Genomic DNA, 24,863 nt, shown 5'->3' on the forward strand with positions numbered 1-24,863 from the left:
TTGGCAAAGCAGCGCACGGCATCTCATTTCGAGTTCCCGCTTAATCTCTGGATGAATGTCAAAGTTGAGTTGGATCCGTTCAATCTGATTGAGCCATCAATACAATTACAAACAGATTATTTGGTTGCATGTAAACGTAGCTAGTGTGCCATGAAACAAAATTGGTGATAAACAGCACCATAAGCTCGTAATCATATGGGAACCATTTTTAGTGCTATAAAGCACCTATGAAGAACCATACAGGGGTAATATAGCACCACATATGGTTCTACACAGGTGCTACAGTACACAGGCAAGTGTGTGCCTTGGGTTTGAATCCAACACAATGAGCTATACAGGAGCACAATTATATTACACCTCCTATACAAATATAGTAAAATAAAATGTATATCACCACGATAAACAATTTCTGCAAAAAAAAAAAAAACATGTCTACTGCAGTTATTGTCACTTATTAAATTTACAGACATTTTTATCAAAATATGTGTGTTTCCTGGGATCAAACCCATGACCTTTGCGCTGCTAACACAATGGTCTAGCAGCTGAGCTACAGGAAGACTGTTTTTTGTTTATTACACTATACAAATCCTACTATTATTATAATGCATACTAAAAAAAATAAACAAGATGAAAATTTTTAAACATGAATCTAAAAAGCAAACCAGGTCAGTTTGAGAGACATAAAGTATATCAGTCGAAGTTACGCTTCAAGTGTGGTGAAGATGTTTAAGTACTCTTCCTATATATTTCTGACTGCAGTCATCTCATCATGATACACTAGCACTCTCTCTCTCTCTCTCTCTCTCTCTCACCCGTCTCCCTCTCCGCTTCTGCCACTAATTAGCCCTTAATTAACAAGATACACTCGGAACAGTAATTAGCTCTCCCCCTCTCTCCGCCCGACATATCCATCTCTCCCTGCAGTGTCGTCGTGCTGACGGCCCACCCTGGCTTCAATCAGCAGATGCCCCACGCCGGTCGCTCATTCACCCGCCCGCCCTTCCTCTCATGTTTCAGAAAAACAGCATCTCTGTTTCAAACATATCAAAGCTAATATTGGGCATTAAGGCCAAGGTTTAGACATTCATGTCTTCAGATATGTAATGAATATTTCTATGACTTTAGTTCACTGAAATCTAGTTTGTGGGAAAAATAATAAAATGTATTATTATATTTACATTATAAAATCAAGTGTAATCTAGGCACAGATTCAACTGTTTGTAGCCAAATTTGTCAGGTGCCACCATGGAAGGATTGCATGAAATTCTCTTAAAAGTTTTAAATTATTTAAATTAAAACATTTTGGTAGTGTGAAGGATCACCACTTGATGTTCTGCGTAAAATTTGAACCGGTTGACAATCACTCAGTTTTTACATTATATCGTGTCATTATTTTCTTTTGGAGTTTGCTTTTAAATGACTTCAGACTTTACATTTGAAAAACATTGTTTGTGTTCTCTTCAATAGTATTTCATTTTCAAATTGGATTTCTATTGCTTTTATACCCTTCCTAAGCAGCACTTTACACAATGTAATTAGATTTTACTACTTTCCTCCTTCAGTTCCCTGAGGCTTGAAAGAGATATTTAAAGAAACACTGAAAGAAAGAAATACTTCAAAAATGCAAATAAAATGTGCCATCAGATTGACCTACGGTCTTTATCATTTAAATCAGAAAAATGAATCGTATTAAAGTTTGGCTCGTGGAAACTCATTCAAACATCCGTGACTGTTTAGCATAAACCCAGCGCGCCGCGAACTCTGCCAAAACTTAAAAACCACACAGAAAACATTTATATTTTATTTACTAGGCTCTAATGCATTTCACAGTGGGACTAAACTTTTCTCCGTTGTTTTTCCCTTCATGCAATTTCTCCTTTTTTCCTCGACACGACTCTCGGCGGCGCTGATTTGAAGCATGCTAATTTAGCAAGTACGCCACAGCGTGATGCTGAAGCTGTAGCGCTCTCGCCCTGCAAGAGACGCCCTTCCCCTATGGGGAGCGCAAGATTAATATTCTCGCACCCAACAAGATAATTACTGATACTAATTAGACATGATTATGTGAATTTGATACACTTATTACTCTCGCTAATGGTTAGGACGCATTAGGCTAACAAGAGTCTGTTCTTGCAGTTTACTTTAGCGTCTGGCAAAAAAACCCCGCCTTGACACAATCAGAAGTAATTCGCGAGTAATTGAAAGAATAGAGGGTATTCTTATATTTGTCTATTCGGAGGCACGTAATCACTACGGTATTGTTGAAGAGAGGAGTTTATTCATTCTGTCATAATATTGCCCCTGACTAGTAAATGACAGAATTAAATAAAGCACAGTTATTACTCGGATCGATGCCGTGCGATATTGGCATCCTGCGGAAGAGGTAATTATTGTCTATTGTTTTAAAGCAGACTGCTTATGAGCCATGTTAATAAACCTGATATTCCTTTATTGTTCCATTTCAACCTGCAGCAATGTACTTACACTAAACCTTACGTTATTTGGTAAAACTTTGCAATAAGGTTGTATTTGTTAACATGCATTGCTTATGCACAATGAACTATAATAAATGCTGATTAGTTTATGTAATTATATAAAGACAAAGTAATGGCACGAGACATCAATTATCACTGCAAACATTTTCATCTGAATATCCTTCAACAAAAATCAACGTCTAAAGCAAACAAAAATATGCAAACAAAAGGTCCAATGTGACTCTTTTACACACACTTTATTTACGATTTCACTTTGCATCCTATGGTATGAAGAAGAAAAATAAGCCCCTAACCATGCCTCATCTCCATCAAGATTTCAACAATCACCGCTAATTGTCAAATTTGATGCTAATGATTGATGAATTAAACATGTCTCTATCAATTAGTCCCCAGAGAACAATTCTGCATAAAAAAGGGGATAATGCAATTACAATGCGAAGAAAATCAGACGTGAGCGCGGGGCAGCGACCGTACGTCGGATCTCCCGCCACTTCACAGGCGTCGAAAGTAACACGTCGAGCCAGACTGACACAAAATGACCAAGCAGGGATGCACCGATATAATTTCTATGCCGATACCAATATGATTAGTTAGAAAGACGTCTAATTGTTTCAACTTATTATGTTGTGAAATCCTAGACGTGCACAACGTGCAAACTGCAATTTATCGATACCGATTGCAGGCCGATACATTAGTGCATTACCTATATGTAAACCACTGACATCCCAGAAGCAGTAAACATTGTGATGGTATCAATACTCATACCATGCTACATATGAAGTTAAGGCGTGCTGTCACTTAAAAAAAAAGATTACGAATAAAATCGCTTACAGAAACTTAAAAAAAGGATTGTTATTATATCTAAAGTGATTGATAGATCTAATTTTTTATGCATAGGTCTAACAGTTTCGTTCGTATACACAAAACCCTCCCGGCTTTCCATGCATGCTTTATGGATAAGAGTTAGGGTCCTGGTGAAGGCAGGCCTGAGGTTGTGGTGTTAAGTAGAGGCGATGGATTAGCAGGGGGTGGTGAAGATTTCTCCTCATCTTTTCTCGTTTCTCTCGCCGAGCGCTGTCAGATGGCTGATGAGCCATGGAGCGAGTCCTGACCCTCTGAGCCGCGCGGCCATTATATACAAGTGTGCAGATAATGAAGCATCAATGCTAATGTTGAAGAGAGGAAGGGGGGTTTGTTAGATCATCTGCTGCTCAGGTCAAAGCGAAACGCCCTTACAAACTGACAGCTGCCTGCTAGAAACGATCTTTGCTCTTTTTGAAAGAGAAACAGATATTATTGTTTCGGTTAGCGTGAATGAAAACGCTCTCGTAGCTAAATGTTTGTCGGAATTTGATATGAGTCAGATGATCGAAATATTGCGATAATCACTAAACCAGTATTTGCAACTTTTGGCTTTTAAAATTCGTGACTCAAAGCCATCGTACGCGGAGCTAAGCGGCGTCTGTTCGATGTCAAGCGGTGTATTGGATAATCAGCGTTTGAAGCGTAATACTAAACATCATATTCCATTTTCTCATATAAAGGCAGCGCGTCTCAAATGATTGCACCATTATCGTAAGGCTAACACACGTAGTGTTGTCATTTAAGGAGATTCAGACAATAAAGTGTTGGATGAGTTTATTTCTACATCCAGGCACATTAATTTTAAGGAATTGTTAAGGAACAGTTTTTCTGAAGGCCAATACTGAAACTACATCTAGAGTGCAGGGTGGCCCATTCGTTAATATTTGAAGATGTATAGTACGTACAATACAAAGTAATGTTAAAAACAAGATATTAAATGTCTAAGTTTAAAAGAACAAATTCACTAAAAATTATAGCAAATGTTGTTTCCATTATATTACATTTGGGTAATACAAATGAATGAAAACAATAACAGTATAGATATACAGAACATTAGACAGACAGATAGACAAACAAACAAACAGATAGGCAGACAGATAGTAAGATTGATAGTTAGACAGACAGACAAGGTCGAAAGTCTGGAAGAAAAACAGACCTATAGATAGACAAACAGACAGACAGAAAGACAGACAGTAAAAAAGATGGTTAGACAGAAATACAGACCTATAGATAGACAAACAGACAGACAGACAGACAGTAAAATAGATGGCTAGACAGAAAAACAGACCGACAGACAGACAGAAAAACAGACAGATAGACAGAAAGACAGACAGACAGTAAAATAGATAGTTAGGCAGACAGAAAATCAGACAAATAGACAGCCAGATAGATAGTAATAAGATAGATAGTAATATAGACAGACAGACAGACAGACAGACAGACAGACAGACAGACAGAAAAAATAGACAGACAGACAGACAGACAGACAGACAGACAGACAGACAGACAGTAAAATAGATAGTTAGGCAGACAGAAAATCAGACAGATAGACAGCCAGATAGATAGTAATAAGAAAGATAATAATATAGACAGACAGACAGACAGACAGACAGACAGACAAACAAACAGACAGACAGATAAATTGAGAGACAGACAGAAAAATAGATAGGCAGACAGACAATAAGAAAGATAGTAATAAAACAGAAAGTAAGTTAGACAGACAGACAGACAGAAAAATAGATAGACAGAAAAACAGACAGATAGACAGCCAGACAGATGGTAATAAGAAAGATAATAAGATAGACAGACAGACAAATTGAGAGACAGACAGAAACATAGATCGACAGACAGCTAGACAGACAAACAGACACACAAGATAGATAGATAGATAGATAGATAGATAGATAGATAGATAGATAGATAGACAGACAGACAGACAGACAGACAGACAGACAGACAGACAGACAGACAGACAGACAGACAGACAGCAAGAAAGATAGTAAGATATATAGACAGATAAACAGACTGACAAATTTAGAGACAGACAGATATGTAAATAGATAGAAAGACAGACAGACAGCTAGACAGACAAACAGACCGATAGATAGATAGATAGATAGACAGACAGACAGACAGACAATAAGAAAGATAGTAAGATATATAGACAGATAAAGAGACAGACAGAAAAATAGATAGACAGACAGCTAGACAGACAAACAGACCGACAAGATGGATAAATAGATAGACAGACAGACAGACAGACAGATAGACAAGAAAGATAGTAGGATATATAGACAGATAAATAGACAGACAGACAGACAGACAAATTGAGAGACAGACAGAAAAATAGATACAAAGACAGACAGACAGACAGACAGCTAGACAGACAAACAGACAGATAGACAAATAGATAGATAGATAGATAGATAGATAGATAGATAGATAGATAGATAGATAGATAGATAGACAGACAGACAGACAGACAGACAGACAGACAGACAGACAGACAGAGACAAATTTTCAGACAGACAGATAAATAGATAGACAGACAGACAAACAAACAGACACAGACAGACATACAATAAGAAAGATAGTAAAAAAACAGATAGTAAGATAGAAAGTCATTCAGATAGATAGACAGACAGACAGACAGAAAGTAAGATAGACAGACAGATAGAAACAAAGATAGATAGATAATAAGAAAGATAGACAAACATACAAACAAAGAGACAGACAAATAGACAGACAAACAGACATACACAATAGATAGACAGACAGACTATGGATAGATGGTTTCTTTCAAAGTGACTTAAAATTAAAAGAACTTTCTACAAATTCATCAAACATTTAAAAACAGAAAACGCACACTGTCCAATGACAAAGCTAATCACTCCTGTTAATCGTCCAATCAGCCGCAGATCACGACAGACAGCATTAACCTCTAAATGGAGGATATATCAGTCAATGCATCACTATACTCCAGTATGTCTTCGTTCACAAGGACAGGCGGCAACACCTTGAAAAAGCACATCACAGACAGATGACTTCTGCGTCCTGTAGACTATATGTGAATTAATACAAGCAGCTCTGCGTGACGTTCTGTCTCACACCTTTATACACACACACATATACACCTCTACAGCAGATATCATTGATTAAACCTGATGGGCAGACCCATTAGCACTCTGATATTATATATCTGTCAGCTGTGAGACAATTGGACGCACGCTTGCAGAATGATCATATTTAAAGCGGTTCCAGTGAATACTTAGCAGAAAGATTAGACCGGGTCTCGTCGAGACAGACTCTTTTACTTGCCGACACATGCGTTCATTCATTTGTGCTCTTTTTACTCCCTCTCTCTCTTTTGCACCCCAATCCAACACACCCCCCAGAGTTCCTAATGGTCTTTAGATCAGGGGGAAGTGTATGAATTACAGACTACAGGAAAAGACAGGGCTCAGCTAGACCACCATGAATGAAAGATTACCCCTTTGTTCCTTCGCATCAATTGCATGCCTAATGAAATCAAAATCAGATTGCATAATCAAGTGTGCGTCCTCCACTCCGCGGAGACCCACTGCGAATCGTAACCTTTTCCCTCTCGAGTGGAAATTAACGCAATTTTCCTCTAACGCGCCTCGGAGTGGATTCGGGAACTGGTAAAACGGACGGGGAAAAATTGAGGCTCGAGCGTTGCGGCAAATTTGTGCAAACCGAAGGTCAGATGCCGAAGCTACAACATAACACGGCTATCATGAACATCAAAGGCCTGCAAATACTTGACACGCAAGATAAACGGTTTAAACACGAAATCAGAGCTTTCCCAATCCAGTCTTTTATTTTCCTTATTCTAAAAAAAAGTCTGTAAACATGGCGTCGTCTCAATGAAACTTGTAGTACTGTAGGGTGTAGTATCAATGTCATATACAATACATGCCAGACTCACAGCACGAATACAAACAGTAGTCATTGTTGTCGTTGCAGTTAAGACCTGGGTATATTCTGCAAGCGTATGGGCACACTCAAACCCAGAATAGTGTTGGCCGAGGAGATCGTCCTATCGCCAGGCTGTGAGATGCGGGGCAGTAGTTTACTGATTTATTTATTTTAATAGTCACTTGTTTGGTGGACAAAAAAAGAATCAAGGGGAACACTGTCATGACGGCAACCTTCTTAAAACTGATGCCATTAATCCAAGCGCGTCATTATGCTCTAAAATTTCTGCGTGCCACACTCGCTGGTTTTAAACCCCTGCACTCCTAACAACCTCTCAAGTGCAAGGAAATGTCAGAGCCATGCGTATTACAAGCTCATGTGCAAGGAAGAGTCTGAATCATGCGCATTACAAGTTCACGTGCTAGAAAGTCCATGCCGCGCACATTCAGGTCCGAGCAAGAGTCTAAGACTAGGGCTGTGCAAAAAGTCGCCATCAGGTGCTTTCAGATGGAGCGGCATTTACTACACAGAGCCGTAGTTCACAGAGAAGCTAGGCAAAATCGATTAAAATTGACTCTGATAACCTATGTGATTTTGCCTGGCTTCTCGGTGAACTACGGCTCTGTGTAGTAAATGCTGCTCCATCTGAAAGCAGGTGATGGCGATTTACTACTAATCAAGGAACCGGCTTTACTGATGAAACAGGCATGAGAATCGCAGGCAATTTTTTGCACAGTCCTATCCAAGACGTGAGCATTAAATCCAGATGCGTGCGAGAAGGAATCCGCGTGCGTTAAAAGCTCTCTTGCGCAAAGTGAAGCCCACAAACCCTCTCATGCGATGCATAAGCGTGTTAATTTGAAACTATGATGATAATAATAACCATCAGCAACTATCGTCATGAAAGCATGCTATTGGCGATATGTCTGATGATCGTCGATACACGATACTATACTATCGGCATAATCCTAACGCACAGCCTTGCAAAGCATAGTTCAATTGATTATACACTTGTGCTTTTGTTCAACAAATGCGCATTGCGACAATTTGCAATACCTTTCGTGGCCTACATACTCCTGTACGCGCATGCATGACCTTTGCGTACAATGTACGCAGGGTTTCAAAAATCTCTATGTACACTGTAAATCTTGATAGGTTGACAAAAATTGCATCACACGCACTGTAGGCAAACCCTCGCGTATACCGAAAAAAATTATTATATTTCAATCTTCATGTGACGTAGCGGTGTCTAACTACACTCAAAAAGATGAACTTGGTTGGAGTCAGTTTTACTAAATAATTTTTGTTCACTTTACTTAACAAACACAAGTAACGGCATACGATTAATTTAACTTAGTAATTTCAACAAAAGACTGTGTCTTGTCAGCTTTACTTCAAAATTATTTGTTCAGCCAATAAAACATTGTTGCGTAAAAGTAACAGATTAATAAAACCAATACAGACTTGCATCTCATTGGCTGATGATGCTGCAGTGTATTATGTGTAAATTGTTGTTCTGGCAGAATTGTTGTACCCTCTTGCAAAAGTGTAGCACGATTAGATAGGTACCTGAGTAATAAGTGGCCAAGTATTAGTTAAGTAACTTGTTCTGATATATTTTAGAACAAAACAAACCACCAAACGGTTTGAAATGTTACATTGCATTTCAAATATGTTTGTGATATGTTTGATAAACTGTAATTAAATAAAGGTTGTATTGAACAGCTGCACGCTGATTGATTGATTCGTTGTAATGGAGTTATTAAATCATTTTTTTTCATCAATTAAATGTTTCATAATAGTGACTTTACTAGGATTTCTTTAGTCCATGTAACATTTAAATTGTCAATTTTACACAAACTTTTTTAGTAAATACAACTTACATTTTATTTGTTGACATTACTTAACAAAGCTATGTGGAACCCACTTGACAAAGTTTTTTTTTAAGTAAATCCAACTTTTTATTTTTTTGAGTGTAGGGTCGAGACGTGAAGTGATGACATCATCGTATTACACAACACACTTATTGGCTGTACACATGAATCTGCAAGGGTATCATGTTCAGATTTTTCCACTCTGGGACCCGGATTAAAAAATAACGGTTTTAGGCTAGACGAAAAGCTGATTCGATAATTTTTTTTACGTATACAGCTAAACGCGTCTCCGTGTGGACAGTCTCTTGGATAAACGTAAAATCTTTTTTACGTCATAATTAAATTATTCAAGTCAACATGAGAAAGCATTTAAACTAAATTTTACTTCTAAATTATTTCCCAGTAAATTTCGATCTGAAACAGAGGAGGGCGGGACTTGATTTTATTCAGGAATTGAGTGGATTGTGAAAAGCAGACATGATGAGATTGGTTTCAAAAGAAGGTTATTTAAAGAGCACCTATGGTTCGATTCACATTTTTACATTTCCTTTGGGGTGTAAGTGTATTAGTTTTAGTACATGCTAACGATAGGCAAAAGGTACAAACCCCAAAGTAAAGATGACGCGAGTTATCGTCTCCAACATTAATCTCTTTTTTTGGACTACAACAAACACACGGATTGTAGGCAACAGTTTACTTCCTAAGATTGGTGATGTAGTAAAGGCCGACATTATCATAATTCCTCTCGCTTCAGACTCAGCCTGTAAGTTAACTCCTGTTAGCAACCAAATCTTTCAAACATGGTAAGGAGCGTCACATTTCCGGCTGACGTCAGTGGTATTCAGGCCAATCACAACGTACATATTAGCTGGCCAATCAGGGACTCAGAGCATTTCAAATCCATGCGTTTCAGGAAGAGAGTGAAATCTGGAGCTACAAAAATTAATGGTATGTGGAAAATAAATGTGTTTTTTTAGCCATAAACTACGCGAACTTATTGTATTATACCAAATACACAAAATAAAGTTGCTTTTTAGCAATTAAATAGCTGCCCTTTAAAATGACATGTGAGGTATAACTTTTAAAGATATACAGAGAAAAAAATTAGTTATGCTTGATGATTACAATAAAAAACCTGTCTGTGAAATCCAGGTTAAAGTTTCATAATCTAATGATGAGATTTGGAGCATCAAAGTTCACTCAATATTAAAGATATGCCGATTTTTTGTACATTATGACGGATGATGTTACACTAAATGTTACTCATCTTACATTCATCATGTATATCTTAGCTACCAAAAGCCATGTGTGAGCTTTACCCACAACTCTTTCTTTCTGATTCTCAAATAAAGCCGAAAAAAGTCCAGATGTTGTGGCTATTTAAGGTCCAAATTGTTCTTCTCAACCTTACCATCACCATTTCCTCTGTGGTCACAACTACAGGTTAATTAATCACCAACCTAACACAACCTTCAAGTATCACAGCTTTTGTTACCCAGTTCATTTAACACTGACAACTTCCTTATGTCACCGTGACTAATAAACTCTCAATCCAACACAAGACTCCAGAAAACTGCAATTCCCAGAAGCCCTTGCTGACCTGACTCTAATGTGGCAAAAGCAATTAGCCCAGGCTAAGTGATTTTGAGGTCCAGGTCTGTTATGTTTCCACAGCGCTCATGCCAGCTTGCAAGTCCCCTGGAGAAAGGTGTTCCTGCTTTTTATTAATTACACTTGATCTCAATTCCCTAAATACAATTATACCTCTCCAAACCTCTACACTCGCCCTTAAACTCGATCTGAAGTGAATACGGTAAATCCGGCTGCTCATGCTGGGTGAAATAAAAGCAATGTGTGAAACCCATCAACATTACATACAGATATCAGTGATTAAGTCTTTGCCTACGGCTATGAGATGTTTTTAATGAGGAAGGGAATTTGAACTTGAAAGGAATTTGGAATAGAAATGAGTTCATTTGTGACACGTCAAATAAAATATTGTAAACACATTACGAAAACATATTTAGCATGAATGCACTTTATCATGACAAACACTTTAGCTTGGTTTAAGTTGACATATTAATCACAGATTTTGTATTCACAGCAATTTGAAACTTTTTCCTTCTTTTGGAATAATGTGAATAATATTTGAACAATATTGGAATAAAGTATTACACAAATACTGTATACAGTAGCCAAAGGAAATATTTGCAAAAATTTTGCTTTAAAGCTCCACTGTGTACTTTATTGAGTTAATTCTTAACAAAAACCCATGTTTTCTTTCAAAAGTATGTGCTCATTCATGTGTAATTACTTCCCACCCACTAATGAAAGTATTCTCGTAAGTGTAGAATCTGCTATTTAAAATGCATACCGTCGAAGCGCTCTCTGGCTGAATCCATGTTGTGCCTCCATCTTTGAAATACATTCGCCGACGAGGGACATTCCTGAAATTCAAGCTCCGCCTTTCGCGCTTTCAGAGCACACTCACAGCTGGCTGCTGGCTGAAGCCTTCGGAGGTTGCATGTGTAGGCGGTATACGTCATCAAGTCTTATTTCAAAATATTAACAATTATAAAGCTGACAATTATTCTTAGTTAATTGTAAATTTACGTAATATGCGTATGACTTGCGAATGTAATGCTCAGTTGATTTAAATAAACCAGGCTTGATGACGTATCCAGCCTGTGACCTGCGTAGCTGAATCCTTCGGATTTTACAACAACCGCACACCGTGATGAACCTGCGATCGAATGCTTTGATTTGAAAGCCTGTTGAAGACATATTCTCGAGGACATTATAACAAATCGCCAAGGATGCGAAACGGGGATTTTAAACGACAATGTGACAGGAAAAACATCAAGACCAAAGTCACTATTGGAGTTAGTTTTCCAAGAGGGGGCTCAAGGGACACTAAGGTTGCACTTTCTATATTCTCCACAGGTAATTCAGCATATTCGTTTACATCTATACAGTCTATGTTGTAAACTTGAAGTTTTATAGTTCCTTGGCTAACTTTAGCATGATTATGCATAACACTTGTTAGTGTAAACATGCATGTGGTTTAATGTGTTCAAACAGAAACACGCCGTCTCTCCGCCCATTTATGTAATCTGAGGTAATGAGATAAATGTTTTTCATCTTTTCTGACCTCTAGCACAAACACACGGTGACAGCGCTATTTTTAGCCTTTCATTGATAAAAGCGTCTGATCTGCGCGTCTTTCGTTTCATTTTACAAGCGTGTGAAAGTTGCGCGATCTTTTTTCACCAATATGAGAGAAAGCTCTTACATATACACGGATATGTAACGTTTACTTAAAACATAAGCATTGTACTCTGACATAATGTCTGACATAATACTCTGATAAAAGCGTCTGATCTGCGCGTATTTCGTTTCATTTTACAAGCGTGTGAAAGTTGCGCGATCTTTTTTCACCAATATGAGAGAAAGCTCTTACATATACACGGACATTTAACGTTTACTTAAAACATAAGCATTGTACTTTGACATAATATTAATTCGCGTCCATTTAAACCCGTCATGGTTGCTTTTTGTATGTGATTTTAAGAGGACATATCATGACAATCGGACTTTTTTCATGTTAAACATAAATCTGTGTGCTTTGATGGATCACAGGCAAAGGACATTGCAAATTGTTCATTTTTTTCTCATTGCTTTTGCTTTGTAGCTACTGGAAGCCATGTTAACCTTGGCATGACACGGCCGGGCCACCGTACGAGTTAAAACGCGTTCCGAATGGGGGGGGTTAGAAAGTATTATTCAGTTGCTTGTCATATAGACTTTCACCGCTAGATGGGAGTAGATCTTACACAGTGGAGCTTTAAATGACCCTTCAGGACAAAACACTAAAGATATTTCTAATGCAATTCTTTTACAAAGTGCAAGCTACAGCATATCGGGTTTATTACATAAACAACAGCATAAAATACGTTTTATTCCAATACGCAAAAATGCATAAAAATAAACTGTGTTTTTTTTGCAAAGCTTTATTAAATTCTCCTGAAAGCTGAGCTTCAGTTTAACACTTCAAGCATAACTAAACAACATGCAAACAAAATATTTAATTGAAATTATAATATATTTAACGCAACACTAAAGAGTTTTTGCTCTTTGCTCCCTCTACAGGTTAGAAGCGGAATTGTCCATTACCACTGTCGTAAATACTGCAGCATAGCTGGCTCTGATTGGATTTTAGGTCTGCCGTAAAGCAAGTTTTTGTAGTTTTCACTCGAACTACAGGACAGCGACCCAACGGTTGGAAACTTCTTTAGTGCGGTTTTGGCCGATAGAGGGCTGCAAAGCAAATGTGAAAGTGCCGTTCACCCTGTTTCGAGTGGATGAACGACTGAAACTTTTTTGGAAACGTTATTTTAAGGTAAAAAAAAACTCTTTGGTGTTGCTTTAAATAAAGTGCGAAGACATCAGATGTCATGGGGTGGACATCACTTTTGGCCATTATTGTATATTGTGATTCATGTTGACTAAGAAGTTTTATAAATAAAACTTTCTACACTTACTTGTCGCTCCGATACCAAGCTGTAAGGTGCTGAGGTCTTTGGTCAGTCCGTTGGTTTTCGGGCTGGCTGTAGGGGCGACCGTAGCCACCGCTCTGGGCGGCCGCTTTCCAGGAACCTTCACCGTCGTCCTCAACAAATCGATTTCTTTCCCATGGATATTCTGCATGTAGTCCTAAAGAAAGTAAGTAGTACATTAGTTAAATGCTTGGATGTCAGTACAAAACAAACCCACATTGCGTTAGCAGCATGCAAAAGGTGAAGGGTTCGGACCCAGGAACACACAAAGAATAAAAATGTATACTTTTTTATGGGGCATACGCACCAAACGCAAGTTCAACGATTTGCGCAAGTAGTTTACATACAAAGTCAATGCAAAGACACAATCCTCACACTGGGCGATGCGAATGATGCGAATTGGGTGGCGCAATTACCGCGAAAACACGCGCTATCGTCCTCGCACTGGGCGATGCGAATGATGCAAATTGGGTGCCGCGATTACTGCGAAAATTTGCGCTATTCGCCTCAAACGCGCCTTTCGCACAAGTTGAAAATATTTTGCAATAAATTTGCATGAAACAAAGTTAAACCCAGCTAATCAAGAGCGAGCAACGTGATGCTACATTAGTACATTAGTTAAATGCTAGGATGTCAGTACAAAACAAACCCACATTGCGTTAGCAGCGTGCAAAAGGTGATAGGTTTGAACCCAGGAACATACCTTTTTATGGGGCATACACACCAAACGCGAGTTCAACGATTTGCGCGAGTAGATTACATACAAAGTCAATGCAAAGACACGATCAGATACGTCCTCGCGCAGGGCGTTGCGAATAACGCAAACTGGGTGGCGCGATTGCCGCGAAAACACACGCTATTTGCCTCAAACGCGCCTTTCGCGCAAGTTGAAAATATTCAACTCAAGTGAAAAATTCGCATGACAAAGTTAAATCCCGCTTATCAAGAGCGAGCAACGTGATGCCACATGATGCTACGCGATGCTACATTTACATTTATGCATTTAGCTGACGCTTTTATCCAAAGTGGTGACTTCTTTTTCGAGGGTGTACGAAGCTCGTCACAACGTGTATTTAGCCCGCCATGTGTGTGCCTCGTCATGTCAAAATATGTTTTTGGCGCGTCATGTAAACTTATGTGCATCACGTGTCATGTCAAAATACAAGCCTGCTGCAGACGCTTCAAAGGAGTTTATAATAAAAGAGATGCTCACATTTGCCAGATACTCGTTTAATTTCATGCAATCAGAGTTTAGTGTTAAGTTAGTGACTTGCGAGTATTTTGTGAATGTGAGCATCTCTTTTATCATAAACTCTTTCGATGCGTGTGCAGCAGACACAACGAACACACAAACACATTTTATATACATTTTTAGCAGCATGTGTTTTTGCTGGGTTCGAACCCATGACTTTTCTGCTGCTAACATGAGCACAAGAGAATAGAGACCTGAAAGTTTAACATGAGTTTGCTAGTGACGCAAAAACTTTTCCGAAGTTTCGTAGGTTTAAAAGCGAAATACGTCAACGAATAAAACCATAGTCCTTAAAAACAACCACAGAGCCCACGCAATCTATTTCACCTGTTTCCATGTTGTTGCAGATGAGCTAAATTAGCATTAATGACTACAAGCAGGCTCATTCCCATTTAATTCAGGCCATTCCATTTTCTTGGGAGTTTGCGTAGCGCAAATGGCTTAAGCCAAGGTGCAAATTACCCTGCTCAGCACAAAAAAGGCGAGCAGAGATTTTGGCCTCGCAAGTCTCCCGCCAACTCCTCTTCACTTTTATTGCGCCCCATAAAGCACTAATTTCTTCAAAAGCCTCTGTACTAATTACCCAGTGAGCGCTCTCATTCCATTTTATTGCTGGAATTAACAGCCAGTTTGAGGCGCAGAAAGCTATTAAGATGTGTGATTAAGCCATATTCAATTAGTTTCTGCAAACAATTTAATTGATGTTGCAGACGGAATTAACAGAAGGGGATTGTGGGATAGCTGCGGCGCAAAATTAAACCGCCTTCCTCTCCCTCGCACGCCTCGCGTCTCTCTTTGTCTTTCTCGTTGAGCCGAACGAGCGGTCCACAGGTGTCCGGACCCAAACGACTGTAACGCTGATGGTTATGACGCCCGTGGTACTGTGTATCTATTACACACATGACTGGCGTTAGATGCCCATTATGGCGCTAATCAACACGCGGATGATCCGAGAGACACGTGTTTGGTCAAGATATCCATTTCGGTCGCAGTCCGTGGAGACCACTTAACGTTTCTCATGTACCGCGTCAAGGTAGGCTGCATTTCAAGTGGATCTTAATTAGGTAGCCTTTATGGATTACTACTAACCTATGGTAAATACGTTATAGAAATGGGAAGGTGGCCGTTAAGAGACTCGAGCATGCAAATGAGACTGACGTCCGTGGAACGGGCGATAGGGGATTTAAAACGGTATTAGGGCCACGCGGGGTGCTGACAGAGATTAATGCTTCGTGCCGATTCGTCTGTAGCGAAACGCTTGCTGTAGTTGCAGCTGACCGGTTCAACACTCGACTATATTACCAGAGACTTACAAAAGTTTAGTTTCTTTCTTGATTTTTTACAAATACAGTTCTTGAAAATATCATCAAATTAAAAGACTTGAAGATTGGGGCCATTGTGCAAAAGTCTTAGGCCACCATTAGATATAAGGTAGGAAGAGGTTCAGTAAATTAAATCAAACTACTCAAATCAATGGTTATGAATAAAGGATACTCACATGTAAACTGGGGTGGTATGTGAGCAGACCGTTGTCACACAATGTGACATATTTCTTCTTCCACTCCTTATTAAGTGACTTCCCACTCCGTTTTAACAAAATTCCCTGTTGAAGATAAAACATTTCTAATAAAAAAACAAAACAAATCATTTTTCAGATATATTTTTAGGATGGCTAATTCTGAACTGAGTCTAGACATTTTCTATGAGGCATGTAGTATGGTAATACTATGGTATTCTTTGAAGTACCATAAAAACAGCAAAGTGCATCAATATCAATCAAAAACACCATGGTGTTACCATGAAATACCTTCACTGTATCCCAGCAGATGGAAAGCTCATGTATATGTTCAGCTATGACAGCTCATTTAAGACATATGCACTCATCCACGTACATTTAAGGCTTATTAACTCAGATTGTGACTTTTCACAGCAACAACATTAACACCAAACAAAAACAATGCTCCCCTATGGAGCTCTTCACATTACGTGTGAACATTTGCTCAGTGCTGAAGAAGCGTTTCTTACATTGTGAAGGTCAATTAGTTCTTCGGGAATAGTTTTGTTTAAATTTTTCACTATTGGTGTGCGCAATATTTTATACAATTAAATAACTGACCAACAAACATTATATGACATAACAACCCCCCCCCCCCAAAAAAAAAAAACATTATATGATATAACTGATATAACAAACAAATATTATTTGAAATAAATGACCCACAAAACAAACTATTATAAACTAAACAAAATAAACTAAACAAATTATTTGATATAAAAAACTGACAAACTTTTTATGATATAAATGAGCCACAAACAAACATTATTTGACATAATAAATTGGCAAACCATCTTTTTATAATATAAATGACCCACAAACAAACATTATTTGATATAAAAAACTGACAAACAAACTTTTTATGATAACAATGACCCACAAACAAACATTATTTAATATAATAAACTGACAAACAAACTTTTTATAATATAAATGACCCACAAACAAACATTATTTGACATAATAAATTGGCAAACAAACTTTTCATAATATAAATGACCCACAAACAAACACTATTTGATATATCAAAACTGACAAACAAACTTTTTATGATATAAATGACCCACAAACAAACATTATTTCATATAATAAATTGGCAAACAAACGTTTTATAATAAAAATGACACACAAACAAACATTATTTGAAATAAAAAACGGACAAACAAACTTTTTATGATAAAAATGACCCACAAACAAACATTATTTGAAATAAAAAACAGACAAAGAACTTTTTATGATAAAAATGACCCAAAAACAAACATTATTTGAAATAAAAAACAGACAAACAAACTTTTTATGATATAAATGACCCACAAACAAACATTATTTGATATAAAAAACAGACAAACAAACTTTTTATGATATAAATGACCCACAAACAAACATTATTTGAAATAAAAAACAGACAAACAAACTTTTTATGATATAAATGACCCACAAACAAACATTATTTGAAATAAAAAACAGACAAACAAACTTTTTATGATATAAATGACCCACAAACAAACATTATTTGAAATAAAAAACGGACAAACAAACTTTTTATGATAAAAATGACCCACAAACAAACATTATTTGAAATAAAAAACAGACAAACAAACTTTTTATGATATAAATGACCCACAAACAAACATTATTTGATATAATAAATTGGCAAACAAACTTTTTATAATAAAAATGACCCACAAACAAACATTATTTGAAAAAAAAAACCCGGACAAACAAAGTTTTTATGATATTAATGACCCAAAAACAAACATTATTTGAAATAAAAACAGAAAAACTTTTTATGATAAAAATGACCCAAAAACAAACATTATTTGAAATAAAAAACAGACAAACAAACTTTTTATAATAAAAATGACACACAAACAAACATTATTTGAAATGAAAAACAGACAAACAAACTTTTTATGATAAAAATAACCCACAAACAAACATTATTTGAAATAAAAAAACAAACAAACAAACTTTTTATAATAAAAATGACACACAAACAAACATTATTTGAAATAAAAAATGGACAAACAAACTTTTTATAATAAAAATGACACACAAACAAACATTATTTACAATAAAAAATGGACAAACAAACTTTTTATGATATAAATGACCCACAAACAAACATTATTTGAAATAAAAAAAACAGACAAACAAACTTTTTATGATATACATGACCCACAAGCAAACATTATTTGATAAATAAAAACTGACAAACAAACTTTTTATAATATAAATGACCCACAAACAAACATTATTTGATATATAAAAACTGACAAACAAACTTTTTATGATATTAATGACCCACAAACAAACATTATTTGATATATAAAAACTGACAAACAAACTTTTTATGATATAAATGACCCACAAACAAACATTATTTGACATAATAAATTGGCAAACAAACTTTTTATAATAAAAATCCCACAAACAAACATTATTTAAAATAAAAAAAACGGACAAACTTTTTATGATAAAAATGACCCACAAACAAACATTATTTGATTTATAAAAACTGACAAACTTTTTATGATATAAATGACCCACAAACAAACATTATTTGATATATAAAAACTGACAAACTTTTTATGATATAAATGACCCACAAACAAACATTATTTGAAATAAAAAACAGACAAACAAACTTTTTATGATACATATGACCCACAAACAAACATGATTTTAAAAAAAAACTGACAAACAAACTTTTTATAATATAAATGACCCACAAACAAACATTATTTGATATATAAAAACTGACAAACAAACTTTTTATGATATAAATGACCCACAAACAAACATTATTTGATATATAAAAACTGACAAACAAACTTTTTATGATATAAATGACCCACAAACAAACATTATTTGATATATAAAAACTGACAAACAAACTTTTTATGATATAAATGACCCACAAACAAACATTATTTGATATATAAAAACTGACAAACAAACATATTAAAACTAATAAATTTTAATAAAATATTAATAGAATACTAAATATTGAATTCATTCTTAATAATGAATGTTTAGCCCATCATAGGCGTGCTTTGTTATAGTTACTGAACCAAATAACAAATAATCAAAATGTAATGTCCGAATATTTCAACAGGACATGGCTCCAGGTTCAAAACCAGCAAATTTAAGGTCTATATAGTTTCCCTGACTGATCATCTTTGAAGTGTCAGACTGAGAATTGAAACATGAATATCAAACAAGGTGGTCATTGTTGTGCACATATCAGTGCTGTGCTATTAGGAGGACTGAGGAATAGCAAAGGCTAAATCCAATTTGTGCAAATCCTCTGTATGTATTCTTAAGCCTGTTGCGCCGGTGAACTCTTCCAGACCTCTGCAAGCACAAGGATTAAACCCTGTGATCCAAGCTCTTCAAAAAGATCCTAGTCTCTCCTATCTCCTGCTCAAGGTCTCATCATCAACCTCCCACTGTTCTTAAACACTCACCGAGCACTTATCCCCTAAAGTCAAGCTCGGACAAACACTCCCTGCCCAGCACTGGAAGTGCAGAGGAGACTTTAGGGGCGGGAGCAGGGAACGTGGGGGATTCGGGTGGCCTGTTTTTGCTTAATTATGGGATTAGGGAAGAATCCTGTGCTCTTTAACACTTCCTGTTGGGATTGAGGGAACAGGGGGGCTGTGATGTGTTAACTGGCCGGCCCCGACTTTAAAGAGGATTAATCCACATGAAGAATACACGACTTGCTAAACATCAGGTGCTGACCCAGGGTCAACTGGGTATCATGGTGTTTATCCGACAATCAAACCCTAATCCCCTTCTCACCCTGATGTGATCTCTGTGCTGATATTATTTCCTCTCTTTCACCTCTGAGATCCGGTTTCAAACGTGTCAAAATATTTAAAACCAGTTAACTTCCGGTGCACCAGCTGTGTTACAGTAGCGCTTTGATTACAAATAAAACATAATGATTATTATTATATTATATTTCCAATTATTAAAATAAAAATTGAGCATCTGTTTTAAAGTAGAAAAATTACAGTAAAATGTTACCGCAAATAAAAATACGATTATTACAACAAAATAAAAAGCAAACAATGAAAAGTAAAATAAATACGAGGAGTAGTTGTTTTATAGTACACTGTAAAAAATTAGCTGTAATTATGCAGCTGGTTGCCAGTAACTTACTGTAGAAGATAAAGACTGAAAATGTTTCATGTTCATTTAACTTTGAACAAACTGTTGCCAGTAAATAACATCAATGTAAAATCTACAGTAAGTTACTGGCAACCAGCTGCCAGTAATACCCAGTAATACTGTCATTTCTACAGAATTTTTTTACAGTGTAGCTCATATTTTCGCATATAGCTAAGTGGTAAAGTATCGTGTTAGAAAGCAGGGCAAAAGGTTGTGGGTTGCAATGTAAGTTGCAAGTGTAAATAACTAAATTTAATTAAAACAAATTTTACAATAAAACAAAATGAAATAAATTATATCCTACTCGTAAACACATCTTCGTAGACTAATGTTTGTTGACAAAATGTTAAATGCTCATCAATTTTTAAGTTGTTTTTGGGAAATTGTCTGCTAAAATTATCAAATCTGACAAATATACTATCAAATGTATCCATCTCATTAAATAACGCTGTATAAATATAGTAAAAGAAGCTGTGTTTTAGTTTTAACTTGGTCATTGAGAGCTTTGCAAGGTCAAAGTTTTATTGACGTTACGCAATCTTGACCTCATCAGGTTTGCACAATAAATGTAATGAATATTCTGTCATTTCTTAAGAAAAAGCCATCTGTTAGCTGCACAAGCATGTCCATTAACCATTCAATAATGTGCATGTTCCTACAGAAGTCCTATTGGCGAAGCGATCAAATAAATTCAGCGGACAGCTGGCTGAACTCTTCAGGCTTCGGTGTACATGGATGTGCAACAGTCACGTCTGTTTCCAACAGTCATGGATGTATAAACATGATCAGTAAAATCCCAGCCCACAGTGTTGAAATAGATCAATGCTAAAATATGAACATTTCAATAAATGTCATGCAATATAAATACGGTAAACTTTTGTAACTTACTGTACTGTAATGTTTTACATTATTACTTAGAGAAAAAACAAAGTACGAGCCATTTTGTGAACATTTCAATAAATGCCATGCAATATAAATACGGTAAACTTTTGTAACTTACTGTACTGTAATGTTTTACATTATTACTTAGAGAAAAAACAAAGTACGAGCCATTTTGTGAACATTTCAATAAATGCCATGGAATATAAATACGGTAAATTTTTGTAACTTACTGTAATGTAATGTTTTACATTATTACTTAGAGAAAAAACAAAGTACGAGCCATTTTGTGAACATTTCAATAAATGCCATGGAATATAAATACGGTAAACATTTGTAACTTACTGTACTGTAATGTTTTACATTATTACTTAGAGAAAAAACAAAGTACGAGCTATTTTGTGAACATTTCAATAAATGCCATGGAATATAAATATGGTAAACTTTTGTAACTTACTGTACTGTAATGTTTTACATTATTACTTAGAGAAAAAACAAAGTACGAGCCATTTTGTGAACATTTCAATAAATGCCATGGAATATAAATACGGTAAACTTTTGTAACTTACTGTACTGTAATGTTTTACATTATTACTTAGAGAAAAAACAAAGTACGAGCTATTTTGTGAACATTTCAATAAATGCCATGGAATATAAATACGGTAAACTTTTGTAACTTACTGTACTGTAATGTTTTACATTATTACTTAGAGAAAAAACAAAGTACGAGCCATTTTGTGAACATTTCAATAAATGCCATGGAATATAAATACGGTAAACTTTTGTAACTTACTGTAATGTAATGTTTTACATTATTACTTAGAGAAAAAGTACGAGCCATTTTTACACAGCAAAATGTTTCTATAAATTATCTCTGTGCAAAATGATAATTTAGGTATAATTTCGTATTGTATTATTAATACAGAGAATCAGACGTCCTTTATAAAAATACTACGGTTTGTCTTTAGAGATATCACGCTTTAAAGGAAACCTGGTAACACTTTACAATAAGGTTCATAAGTTAACATTAGTTAACTACATTAATTAACATGAACAAATTATGAACTGGACTTATACAGCATTTATTAATCTTTGTTATTGTTAATTTCAACAATTAATAATACTATAATGCACTGTAAAAGCTTTATTTCTATTAACTAACATTAACAAAGATTAATAAATATTGTAACAAATGTATTGCTCATGGTTTGTTCATGTTAGTTAATACATTAACTAATGAACCTTATTGTAAAGTGTTACCGAAAACCTTAAATAAAAAAGGGTGCATAAATATGTCCTTAAATAACTCATGATCTTACCATCATATTTCATCACTATAATGTTTTGGAAGAGATAGACTTTAAAAAATTGATGTAGTTATGCACTTATTTGCCAGTAACTTACTGTAATTTTCAATGTATGTAAAGAATTAATTAATTATTATTAAAAAAATTGTATTCTCTTGGATTTTAAATGCAATGTATAATTTATCTATTGTATAACATATTTAATAATTTAACTTTTTCTTTTTTTTGGTTTTTAGGTATCTGCTTTAAGACTGAAAAAAGCGCTTTATACATTTAACAAATTTTGGAGTGAATGTGACATTCACCTTATGTAATACACTCACTGTCTTTTTCTATCTCTTAAACCTACAGAAACCCATGTAGGTCTCTCTCTCTCTGTGTATCTCATACAGACGTGTCTATCAACATCACTGCATCGGTTTGGTGGTCAGCTAAAGAGGTAAAAAAGAGAGGAACTTACTGGGATTAAACACAAAAGCTCTGTGTTGACAGACCCCTGAGCTACCGCATCTATTGTTGCTCTTATTTACCATATTTACTGATTGGGAGGGGTGCAGGGGGGTCCGGTGTGTAATTTGCCCAATGGGAGGTAATTATACTCCCATGGTACTTTGATCTTCCTGACTGTGCATTTGACTGGCCGGGCAATCAGGCCCATTGAAAACTCTCTCACCCCGGCCAGCGCAGCCCCTCCTTCACTCTCTGTGAGTATCCACTACAGACAAACAGATTACAATGGGCGCTCTTAAAGAGATAATCTTGAAAGCTAAAGTGTAATCAATGTACAATGGAGGTAAAGTAAAGAAGGTTGACAGAGGATATAGACATGTGATATGCTAACCTTAACCCCCCCCCAAACTAACCACATACATTTACTTATGCATTTCTTATACAATAGAAATTCAAATACAACTGACTATGCTATAAACACATAATACTATTTTTAATACAAATGTATTATTTCTATACAGAGAATATGCCCATTACAAAAATGCTACAAAGTTTTAACTAGCACTAAAATTAGCAGTAGTTTTTAATATATATTATATATTAATTAATATATTAATAATATATATAATATAATTAATTATATTGTAATTATCTTTATAGTATTTGAAGAGAATGTGCGTTAAACTGCGATTTAGGGGTCATGATTTGCATGTGCTTCTTGTCACCAGATTGAGGTCTGTTCTGTGTGACGACACTAATCTCTGACAGGGGTTAAAGGTTAGGGTTAGGGTTCATTTGTAAATTGAATCCGAGAACAAATGAAGGAACAACTACACAACAGAAAAATAAATATTTGACGGCTACTGTGTCAAGCACGACGGCTAATTACAGAATAAAAGAATCATTTTAGAAGAGATGTTGTGCTTCGTACATATGAAATATAAGTATATAGATAGCATCCCTAGTTTTTGTTCATTTTTATAAAATGACATCAAAATCAAATGTCAATAAAATGTTTTAAATAACAAATTTACTGAAATCATTTTCTGTCTTTAAAACAACAACAACAAAACAATGAAAGAAAAAAAAAAGGGAAAATATTGCATTTATTTTAACTACTTAAATATATGTTACCCTGGACCATAAAACAGTCATAAGGGTCAATCTTTTAAAGTTTTGAATTATGCATTATGTGAACACTGAATAAATAAGCTTTCCATTGATGAATGGTTTGTTAGGATAGGACAATATTTGGCTGATATATATATATATATATATATATATATATATATATATATATATATATATATATACTATTTGAAAGATGCAAAAAATAAAAATATTGAGAAAATCACCTTTAAAGTTGTCCAAATGAAGTTCTTGGCAACACATTACTTATGATAAATATATATATATATATTTTTTAATATTTACGGTAAGAAATGTACAAAATATCTTCATGGAACATGATCTTTGATAATGATCTTTCATAATGATTTTTAGCATAAAAAAA

The 24,863-nt window shown here is 35.6% G+C and overlaps 1 protein-coding gene across 1 annotated transcript in view; it reads right to left on the bottom strand.

Annotated features, from left to right (window-relative positions):
* Positions 1 to 24,863, bottom strand: part of agap3 (ArfGAP with GTPase domain, ankyrin repeat and PH domain 3) — a 121,908-nt gene that overhangs the window by 52,698 nt on the left and 44,347 nt on the right. The window contains 2 exon segments of the mRNA XM_065258605.1: positions 13,714 to 13,885; positions 16,479 to 16,583. Coding sequence (XP_065114677.1) covers positions 13,714 to 13,885; positions 16,479 to 16,583 — 277 coding nt within the window.

Source organism: Paramisgurnus dabryanus, chromosome 22, assembly GCF_030506205.2.
Source record: "Paramisgurnus dabryanus chromosome 22, PD_genome_1.1, whole genome shotgun sequence".
Classification (NCBI taxonomy): Eukaryota; Metazoa; Chordata; class Actinopteri; order Cypriniformes; family Cobitidae; genus Paramisgurnus; species Paramisgurnus dabryanus.